Below are 11,521 nucleotides of genomic sequence, written 5' to 3'. Positions count from 1 at the left end.
TTTTATTTTATATATAATATAAAATGTTATATTCACGAAATTATTTTTTGTCAGATTTTTTTAATTAGACTCTTTTTGAATTTTTATTTTATATTATATTCTTGTTTTGTGGTCACCTAATTTATTGCTGCTAACATATCGGTTAATCGCATAGATGCACTAAATACATATTAATATAATTTTATTGTGTATATGTTTATTATTTCATATATGTAAGAAATAATTTTCATTTGCTTATAAATTAAAATAAAATAAATTTTTAATAAAATTGTGTTGTATATTAAATTGAAGTGTTTGTTATAGTCATTATTTTTCAACGGGTGCCTTAGGCGCCTCATAACCTTCTAGTATAAGTAAAACAATACTTTCTATGACATTGCACCTGAAAAATATACAAAGAGGAAGTAATGTACAAACGTTTCCAACACATATTTACCTATTGATTGTAGTTTTATTTAGCAGTGGTAAACATTTACTTCGTTTGTTTCAGTGTGTTTGTAGTATACATGTACAAAATCTTATTTTTATGATTCATGTAAAACATTTATTTTTGTTCATATCGTCTTAGTGTAGGATTTATCAATTTTTGTTGTGATTTTTAGAAAATGATTTTCTGTTTGGTATGTATTATTTTAGATAAGAAGAAACGTGTCTTTAGAATTGTATTGCCTCTGTGAAGTGTGCTGCCCGTGAATACTGTGGTAGGTATGCGACTTATTTCCGTGACATAAAACTAGAGTGCGTGCAAGGCAGGACCTGTTCCACCAGGTCTGGATGATCGGGACGTCAGTACTTCATTAGAGTTGAATATTTCCAACAGCATGTGCGCCGATCTAGTGGCATACAGTCCCAGATCTTCAGATTCTGTCGTTGAAGTCACCTTGGTCACTTCCTCGCCTTCAGTCGATGAAGATGTACACAAGATGGAAAATGAACGCAAAGGGGAACCTCATCAAACACTCACGACGTCGAAAATTGAAGGTGCAACAGAGACTCCTGATTTTGTTTCCAATGGTCATCTATCAAGCAGAAGTGAGTACGAACACTACAAGGACCATTTCGATAAAGTTATGGAGGAGTTTAATCATCACATTTCTAAAATTGAGTCTCGATACCACAAAAAGGAAATCGCTCAAAAGGAGGACGAGCTCCTGAAACAACATCAGGACAGGGACCACATCGAGGAAAGTTCAGAACAGGAGGCGAGAAAACCAAGGGCTACGATGTTATTGATCACAGACTTGAATGACGATGTATTTCAGGACGTTTCTGAATTTCACTTAAAGCTGCATTCCTTATTAAAGCTGAAAAATGCTAAAGAAGATAAATTTCTAAAAATACATCACGTGAACTCGCGACCAGCAAAGTCCACGTCATGCTGCTCATGTGGAAATTTCGACTGCAAAAAGAATGTCCCGTGTGACGACTCCACGGAGAAAGTGTCACTGTACAACATTAATAATTTTAACAAAGAAGCAGGATTTTCTGATAGTGAACGAGAACATTGTAAAACAACTGACAAAAGTGAATATTTAGCACGGTTCAAAATATATAGTCCAAGATCGATGAGATCATCGAAGCAAAGTATTCTTCAAGACGAAAATTTTGCAGCCAAAGGTGATTGTGGTGAAATTGACAAGTTAGCAACAAAACTGGAAAATCTGCCGATTTCATCGAAATGTATGACCACGAAGCCTAGTAAAAAGGACAAGCAATACGACACTGGAAAGTTAAGTGCCAGAGTGCGGGATGAAACAGAATCTGAATGTGGAACTGCTTCGATCAACAAATCGCGCCGACCTTCAGACCTCCCCGTATATCCCGAGGCTCGGAAAACTTACGTAAAGTCGTCGGCATTGCAAGCTGTTTTGCAACACGCTCTTCAGATTAAACTTGGCGGTGTTACCGTCTGTAACAGGATGTCAGCTGAAGAAATGACAAACATTCTGAAAAACAGACTTCAGAAAATGTTAGTCCAAGAGAAAAATAATGCTGACGGAAAAGCGAACCGAAATTCGTGTGCAGAAGATGGTATCAAAGAAAAACGTGTACATCGTAAAGATGAATCAGAATTTTTTCAGTGCAACAGATGCGACGGGATGGAACGGCGCAATGAGGTTTTTGGAAATGTATTATTAGATGACGTAGATCAGACGAACGAAGTTGATGTCCTGCAGTTCGGCGATACGAGAAGTGGAGCGCCTGGCCCGAAGAAGGTCGGCCGTCCGGTGGCATGCGATTGCGGCGACGGCAAAGACGAGACGATGGGAAGGAACGCGGACACGCCGAGAGATGTCGAGGAGGACCGTGGAATCGGGCGACGGAGTGGCAGGACACGAGATCATCGCGACCACGACGTTTCGCCTCCGGGCAAGAAGCACCCGGCGTGCCGGCGCTGTGGCGCCGCGGGAGACGCGCCGCGCCCCCGCGAGGACCCCGGGCTGGAGAGCCCGCGGGAGGCCGGCTCATGGAGGGACTCCTCCCTCGCGGACAGGAGGCTCTCCCCGAGGTCCGGCCCGGGTGCCAGCCCGTGGGACGCGTGGTCCGTCCCCTCGGCCACGGGGAGCAGCGTCAGCGTGACATCCTCCAGGTAGCTATGGTCCTTCAGGAGGCTGATGGGTCGGAGGTTGTAGAGGGAGGAGTGAGCCCGTGTTGGGCAGGTGCAGGTGAAGTGGGAGATGACATGAGTGCGGTAGACGGTGTTTCCGTTGGGGAGTGATGTGCCTGAGGTGGGACGGAGGACCGCGGCCAGCTGCCCCATGATGGAGTCGATATATGGGAGGAATGTGATGTTACGTGATGCCGAGGTTGCGGATAGTAGCAGACCATGGGTCTGCATGGTGGGTGATGCGTGGTGGGTGGTCGTGGCTGGGGGGGTGATAGCGGGAGAAGAGTATGAAGTGGTTTATGGTGTTATTCATCTCGATGCCATGTGCAAGGAATTGCGTGCTCAGGGATGTGAAGCCGTGATCGAGCCTATCCCCGAGCAACTGCTCCGAGATGGAAGAGACTAGGGGACAGGTGTCGTCTGCATATTGGACCAGGTAGGTTACAGGAGGAGGGGTGAGGTCGGCAATGTGGAGGGTGAAGAGGAGTGGGCTGATAATGGCTCCTTGGGGGACCGGTTGGATAGTTCACCCTCTACTCGGACCTGGAAGGAATTGTCCTCCAGGGATGAGCAGAGGAGGTGGATCATGGATTGGGGGGGGGGGGGTTCAGTGGCGGTGAGGCGTTGGATCAGTTGAGCATGAGGGATGGAGTCGAAAGTGCGGGCTAGGTCCAGGAGCACCATGCCCGTGTGTTTCCATCTGGAGAATCCCTGGACCACCAGGAGCTCTACACGAGCAATGACATGTGTGGTGGAGTTGGGAGGGGGGGGGCAAACTAGTTATTTGGGAGGAGGTTGTGTGTGTTGATGATGAGAAGGAGTCGTTGGAGAATGGCCTTCTCCGCCACTTTGGACAGTATGGGTAGCAAGGAAATGGGGAGATATGAGGATGATGGCAGTTTTCAGGATGAGGGGAAGTGTCAGTGGAGAAAAATGGCATTGAGGATTTTGGTGAGGAAGACGTTGGCTTTACGGGGCAGGTGGCGCAGGAGTGGTGTCGGGATGGAGTCTGGACCAGGTGCGGGGCTGAGTTCCTTGAGCGTGACCAGAGGAAAGGGCGGAGTCTCTGGGAGAACGGGGATTGTGGTGTGATGAGAGATATGGGAGATGGGGGGTCTCGTCATCCGAAGAGTCACAGGACAAGGAGGTGCTTGTGGCTAAAAGGCGAAGGTGGTTCGGAGGTAGGCGGCCACTGCATCATATCTCTCTTTGGAAATTTCCACCACTCCTGTGGGAGTCGTGATGTGTGTGATCGTGGTGGGGGGCAGCCTTCAGGCGTCGGAGGTATGCCCAAAACGAGCCTGTGGTTTTGAAGAGGGATGTGAGGCACCGTGCTTCCTGCTGGGCTTTCCGATCCGTCGTCAACCGGCGGCACCAGTCTCGCAGCAGGAGTTAGGCTCTCCTGCTGAATGGGGACCTGCCAAAAGAACACGGAAGCGATCCCGCAGGGACAGGACGTCTCGCAGGGCGCGCTGTCATTCGTAGACGCAGTAGAGAGTTCTCCCGCTAGACGGGGTTAGTAGATACCTTCACTAAACAGTTGCCCAGTTGCCACCTGCTGCTTTCGATCCGTGGATGGACGTTGACTCGTCCGCGAGTACAGGATGGAAACAAGTTTTGGGCTGCCGGTCTTTTGAGACGTCTGGTCTTGGGCCAGGTGGCGCCTCTCCTGGGAGGACGCCTTCCTGGGGGACCAGCTGCAGCTGGCGCCGGGCGGGACCGAGGAGAGCTGCGTGCGCCAGGCTGCGCGGCGGCTGCTGCAGCTGCTGGAGCTCAAGCAGCTGGAAGGCCAGGTGGTGCTGACGGCCTCGAGCTTCGGAGACTGCGTGCCCCTGCGCGGCTGACCTCTCCCGCTCTTGTACGCCGCGCTGCAAATACAGACACCCGCGTCCAACGCCTCGAGTATTCTTTCGCACGTGTCATAATATTTTCCTTTTGGAGTGAAACTTGTTTGGGGCGCGTCGGGCGTGAAATTTCAAGGCCGAATTTTTGAAATTAAAAACTTCTGTAGGAAGGTTTGGATAGGGAGTAAATTCATGTAAGTCGTCATCGACATGGTCACGGGGCGTGTTAATTTTTTTTTTATATTTCAAGGATAAAACTTAATTTATTATATTTTTAAAGATACAAGTTTTTAATTTTATCATTATTTTCCAAGGAAATTTTAACGTTATTGTGTGGCACATATTGCGAGTATTGGATATTTTTTAGAAGGTAGTTGGTTGAGGTTATGTTTTTTTCTTTTGTTTATTTATTTACGATTTTAATTTCTTCAAATGTCAGGTTATTTATTTATTAGAGATAATGTTGATTATTTGTAGATTTAAGTTAATTTTTTTTTTATTCTTTCAAAGAAAAAAACTTCATTTCTTCCAGTTTTAAAGTTATTATTGGTATGGGCAAAACTTATGGGTTCGCGTCACCGACATGATAGTGATATAATACCAAAATCATTTTCTTGCTTACATTTGACATAGAAATGATTTCATGTTACACATTTAAAAACAAAATTTTAAGTTTTCACTTCTGTCGACAGTCCTCATGACTGACTTTTAGTTTTTTTAATGCAACGTTTTCCGTGAGACATTGTTGATTACCCCCCCCCCCTAACCTAATTAAAAACTAAGTGTGTTTGGGAGGACCCCGTGTTAGGGAGTGGCCTAAGTCCGTCTCACCTAGCTATACGCCTCCAGCCTGTACGCCCGTCAGCTACACTCTGCTCACGTCACTCTTGTGAACCTGAGCAACAGACACTCTTCCACGAACGACGATGAGAGTTTCATCATATTATTGATGATCACTTGTACTAAAACCACAAGAAATTAAGAAAACTAGCTATACGTCATTCCCGCCCAGAACGCAGAGATCGCCTACAAAAGCCAAATAGCATTATAGATCTCGAACTGACGTGATGATCTCGTGATGAGATAATACTGTGTCTACTTACTGGAATATTTTAAAATCTCTTTAATTATTAAACTCACTTAATATTTTTGCAACTCAATTATTAATTTGTTTGGAAAGAATATTGAGGAAAAAAAATATTTCAGTTTTATTCGATTATTTAACCTGTAGTACTGTCTTGTTTATTTATTTATTTATTTGTTCAAATTAGTGGTGTAATTATTTCCGTGTTGTTAGAGATCTGGTGTGTTCACTTTGAGTTGAATCATACCACCATTTCGCTATCGTTTGCACCTGCATTGTCACAGCCCGTTATGTTTCGTATTTGTTCCTGTTTGAGAAACCGTCCACTCCCGACATTAATCTCTACTCCCTTTCTTATAGCACGACCCTAGCAACTCGAAACCACCTTTACGAGTGGCGGAAATCAGAAACGCCAATTTTCTAACATTGGAGTCGTGTATTTGATTACCACTGCGGGGATTTGTGTATTTAGAAATAGAGGCCTTGATAATCCTTCACCAAACTTACAACTACACAAAAAATGAATATAATATTTTTCATGGTGGAAAAAAAAACATTTATTATTGTTACCTACGTATTGTTGGCGTGGTCACGAAGATAAATTTTGAAAGCTACAGTTTCTGTGCGCAACAACTGAAATTGTAGCCAAGGAACAACAACAATAAAAAAAAAAGACTTCAATTGTTTCACGTCTTCAGTATCCACCTGCCGCGGCGCATCGATTAGTTCCCGGAAGATTAAACCAGAGGAAACGACTTGAACTTGGGCCAACTTGATCGACTTGGATCAGAAAGGTTGAAGCCAGCTGGAGCCGATACTTTCTCGCCGGAGAGTTTTGTGCCAAGGCAGGCTTCGAGACACCTTAGCTCTCTCTCTCCCTTGATCCTCTAATTTGGTGGAGTCATTCATCGACAAGATGTGATTACTAGAGACCTGTAAAAGTCGAGATTTCAAATCCCTAAAGGATAGACTCCATGACCCTCTATGCACTCGTGCAAATTACATCTGCTGATTGGTTACCGACTCGTCACACCTGTTGACTGGAAATATCGTGATTCGCTAATTCTTCTGTTAAAGATTTTTCATTGGCCCAGAGTCCTTCAGATAAACTGTGGCCCAATAACTGAAGTAAAATAATGTCAAAAGTATTTGGACTCTATCCTATCGCGAAATGAATCCGCGAATTTTACAGGTCTCTTGTGATTAATTTTAGAGCGAGCCACAAACATTAAAGTGTTCAATCGACTGCGTTTTATCGCGTCAAACGTGATGTGAGCTTTCTTCACCGATCACAGCCCACGCGCAAAAAAAAAGGGTCCCTGTAATTATGTACTCGCGTTATAAGTTATACTAACTTTAATTTTGCATGCAAAAAAATAATAACAGCACTGGAGTTATGTTGTAAATACGGTTGGTAAAGCATAAATTTCAACTACAGGTTAAAACATTACATTGTTACAGGTATTGATACCAATTTATTGTATTTGATGCTTGCGAAATAATGGAACTAGACGTCCAAGTCATCCGAAACAAGGTGACGTTATGATGCTAAACAGAATTATGTTCCACCAGGACTTTTCTCATTCTATAACCTGAAGAGAGTATACAGGAAGAGGTGAGGCGTTTAAGCCCACCCCACACAATGCCCATTTTTACATTTTCTGCTATAACTTCTGTTTTTACCCATGGGTATAAAATTTTGTTTAGCAGAAGAGAAGAAATAATTCTTAACTCCGTACACACGATACCTAGAATGCTAACAGAATATCAGACAACGCAGTGGCCGACCAAAGCAAGCATACCGGGGGAGGATAAACATATAAACATGTTGTTGTCAATTTAACAAAATACTGAAAAAAAATTATGCAAATTGCAGCTGTTTATGTTGAAAATGATGTAATCTGGTGAATGATATTTTATAATTTATCATCTTTATTTCAGTTGCCAAAAAAAATTGGTTTAGTATTCAAAAACAAAATAATACAGAGCAACACATAAGACTAATACATTCATGGTATAATCGTTTTTGAAAAAAAAATGCAAAGAACAAGGCTTCATAAAATAAAATAAAAAAATTGTTCTCGCTGATTCCTAATCATTGTCATTGTGTCCATAATTCACAAGATTGTAGGCTTTCACTTTTCACATCCGAGGTCTTGAAATACTTCTTTGAATAATCGTGGTAAAATAAAAAGTTAGATTCGGGCAGTGGGTTAGAATCCTACGGAGTACACTGTAAATGTTATTTTTTTTTGTAAATGAAGCATAAATACTCATGTAAAATTACAGATATTTGTAAATTTGTACATTCACATGAAAACAACTGCATCGCTACAAAATAGTGTTCGCAGTAATACTGGGTTCAAAATTCTTACCCGGGCATTTATGCTTAGTGTTGTCCCAGTACCTCCAACAGTTAAAAGTTATTTTTAAACTTTTCCCCTATTAACTGAGCTTATTAATAAGCACGATAGAACAAAATAAAGTCAAAATTTTTTTTAATGTTCGATTTTCTTTTCCACGAATAAAAAAATTAATTAAAATATAAAATTATGCGCCAATTTTCGTAAGAAATACTTGAGGTTATCTGGAAAGAAAGAAAAAAATACGTATTTCATATATACAAAAAAAAATAACCATAGACACGTGTTGTACAACGTTACAATATATTTTTCTTGTGGTTTTTCAAACTGTTTCTTGGCGACTGGTTACCAAATTAATGTTTCGTAAAAGTACATGTATTGTTTTTTTTTTCCCGAGAAGTTGCAGTGCTGCCGCCCAATCAGTTGGCCCCTGACATTGTTCTCACTGCGGCTGTGGTGGCTACCTGCCGCGGCTCATCACCTTATCAATGAAGGAGGGGGGTGAAAGGGGGGAGGGATGCTGGGTGGCGTCCAATCGGAAACCAGAACGAGGCCTTCCCCGCCGCTCCTCCGGGACCGCGTGAAAGGACGGAAGCCGACCCTGGAACAATAAATCTAGATCGTGTGAAGGGATGATGGTCGAGTGGAGGAGGTGGGGTGGGGTTGGCTGTCCTGGAACCAGGCCAATGGCAAGCGGGTGGCTACCCCCACCCCCTGAGACGTCGCCCCTGAACGGAAGCCTGGGTGGGTAGGAGGAATCTGCAGAGCGGTCTTTTATAAGGCGTAATTACTGCTGGAAACACGGACCAAGATATCACGTCAGTTCTATGCACATGAACTAAATACGATAAAAACCATAAAACATTACAATAGAATAATTAAAATCGAAGCGTCTGATCTGAGGTTTTCCAACAATATAATATGCCTACTTACGATTTTTTCCTGTTAGGAAACTAGATGCCTAAACAAATCTAACTTTAAAACGGGTTTTTAGATATTAACTCCAAGATTAATTTAATCCGTATCTTCTTTTGACAAACGGTTACAAAGTTATGATAATTAACCACCTGAAAATTGATCCCTGTAAATCATTACATCGAGGCGTTACAACGTTTTCCGCATTTTATTTTTCTAAGCCATCAACGTAACTTTCAATTTCAAAATTTTACAGGAAAGGCAAATATCACTTATCTTTAAAATTGTTTAGTGCGACAAATAATCTTTTCAACGGATGTCAAATAATACACATATTAAAATCCGTCGTATTAATGATAAAAAAAGTATTTTATAATAATTCACATAAACAATAGTACTAACATGATTTGTAATTTTTTACTTATTAAGAGTTGCGTGATATGCTTTCCAATGGTTACATGGATTGCAATATTAAAAGTTTTCTATAGTTGGAGTTAGTGATTTGTATGTTTCTTATTTTTTACAGGCCCTATGCATTTCATTTAGGACATCGTAATAATGTTTGGAGATCCACAGTAAATACTTGATTTTAATCCTTCTTACCTTATCTCTTGTCTTTCTGCACATCTGGTTTTGATGATAATTGAATGCTCATTAGTTTATGTTCTCATCCTGTATGCTCTACTAGTGTTGCAAAGGTCATTTTTGTGCGTCAAAAGAGACAACTTTAAATCATCAAAAGCTTTATGAAAGTAACTTGACAACTATTGTTTTACACCAATTTGTATACCTACTACATGCCATTAGGTTGCCGTTTGGATGCACATGTAGTATTTAAAAAAGAGCTTCTTGGATGAAGACTAACAATAATGACTGACACACTACATTCGGCAGAGATGCCATAAATCCTTTTAGCAGGTAAAAACTTGCTGTTAACTAGTTTTGCCTACTTCTTGTATTGTTCTTTCGGAAATGGAATATATCGTTAAACTGTATTCCACAACATTATCTGTATCATCGTCATTCTTAAACTCTTCACTTACATGCTTCTGTTTTTCATTTTGTAACCAGTTGTGAACCATTTGTCCACCCAATCCTAAAATAACGAATAAATACCTCTTCTCATACTCTATGTTTTATATCGCAAACTTTTAAATGGAACTTATACAAACAAATTTCGCTTATAAAGAGCATGAATTCTTATAAAGTTCTATCTGTGTTAAGTTTACTACAGTTATTCCTTTTACATACTTTCCCACCTCTTTCAATGTCAAATTCCAAAATTCTTGAAATATACTTTTGTTGTAATATTCAAGTATATCAGCAAGGAAAAAACTTACTTTAACATCTGTATGTAACTTCTTTCATTTTCTTTCTTTTTTTCTGCCAACGACATACATATACTTTTTATCTGTACGTTTTCTACCTTTGTAGTTTTTGCCTTTTTCGCTTGAAATCTTGGCTTTATTTTACTCACATTTTTTCTTCTTTCTCTTGGAACTTTTTTTTCTTTTCTTAAGTTTCTTCAATAGCTCATTATTGTTTTCCAGGTCAAGTTGTCCAGGACATTTCTTTTTGAACTACAACTACTACTACGTTATATTTCTTATATAGTACCTGCAGTTGAGACGAGTTCAGTCTCGGTTGAATAGTCTTTATCTTTTTCACATTTTTATGGCCATACGCCATTGCTGGTTTTCATTGTATGTCATAGATAAACCACAATAATGGACAAAGAATAACGAATACACAAACCCACAGAAAAAAAGCCAAAAATCAGCATATCAAATGTTAAACGATAAACAGCACAGAGAATTCCGTGGAAGGGGTAAGTGCGCTGACCCTGACAAGACAGTTGTTACAAGAACACACACAAAAAAAAGCACTTAGTACGTTTTAACAAAGTTGGTTGTCTGTAAAGTCGGTTTACGGACGATAGTTTAACGTGACAACGTCATAACAAAACATTGATGAAATGATTGCATACTTTTATGAATAAAATTGAATCATTTTTATTGAATTATCACTATTTTGTATGGATACAAAGAAGGAATAAAATGAAATCTACAATTTAATTGATAAATTTACTCTTATTTGCACTCATTAATTCAAATATGTGTATTACTTTAACGAAGAGATTATTTTAACTATAACTTTTATACATGTTTGCTATTTAACTTCTTCCAATCTGTGTTATTCTGTTAAGGATAGGACGACGATAGAAAAAGTAGGAAATGAATGGGGGTGTTTCAAGTTTAATGTGCCTCGAAAAAGTCAAATCGATGGTTGTTCCAATCGAGTGGAAGAGAGATAGATGCGGCTCAAGCGTACAATGAGCGTAACGGGACAATGAGTAATCCTTTTTCGTGCGTGCAGCCGATTTATTAGACGTTGTCACGTCAAAAAAAAAAGACAAACGACGACGGCACAGGCGAACACATCAGGCTTCCGATGACAAAACCGTTGCGAGATTCTTGCCTGTTTGTGCCTGATGACGGGAACAGCTGTCAGTTTCCGAAGCGCACGTAACAATGCTCATACAAATGTTTTAGATCAATTTCCCCCTACGTTGCACAAATCATTCAAAGAAAGTATTTTCTTCACTTGTTTCAAGCAAAACTTAGGTATAAGGAATGCTCGGTTTTTGCTAGTGCTTATAACAGATCAATTATTCCTAGAGGCCGGAAAAAATTTTCGAAGTCATTTC

The 11,521-nt window shown here is 40.7% G+C and overlaps 1 protein-coding gene across 1 annotated transcript; it reads left to right on the top strand.

Moving 5' to 3' along the window:
* Positions 1–457: 457 nt before the first annotated feature.
* LOC134535332 (uncharacterized) lies at positions 458–4,502 on the top strand. Its single transcript, XM_063374403.1, has 2 exons — positions 458–2,590; positions 4,266–4,502. Exons 1-2 carry the CDS (start codon positions 822–824, stop codon positions 4,450–4,452), a joined length of 1,956 nt encoding a protein of 651 aa, XP_063230473.1. The 5' UTR covers positions 458–821; the 3' UTR covers positions 4,453–4,502.
* Positions 4,503–11,521: the final 7,019 nt, after the last annotated feature.

The sequence above is a fragment of the Bacillus rossius genome, chromosome 8 (assembly GCF_032445375.1).
Source record: "Bacillus rossius redtenbacheri isolate Brsri chromosome 8, Brsri_v3, whole genome shotgun sequence".
Classification (NCBI taxonomy): domain Eukaryota; kingdom Metazoa; phylum Arthropoda; class Insecta; order Phasmatodea; family Bacillidae; genus Bacillus; species Bacillus rossius.
This window is presented reverse-complemented; position numbering and strand designations above follow the sequence as displayed.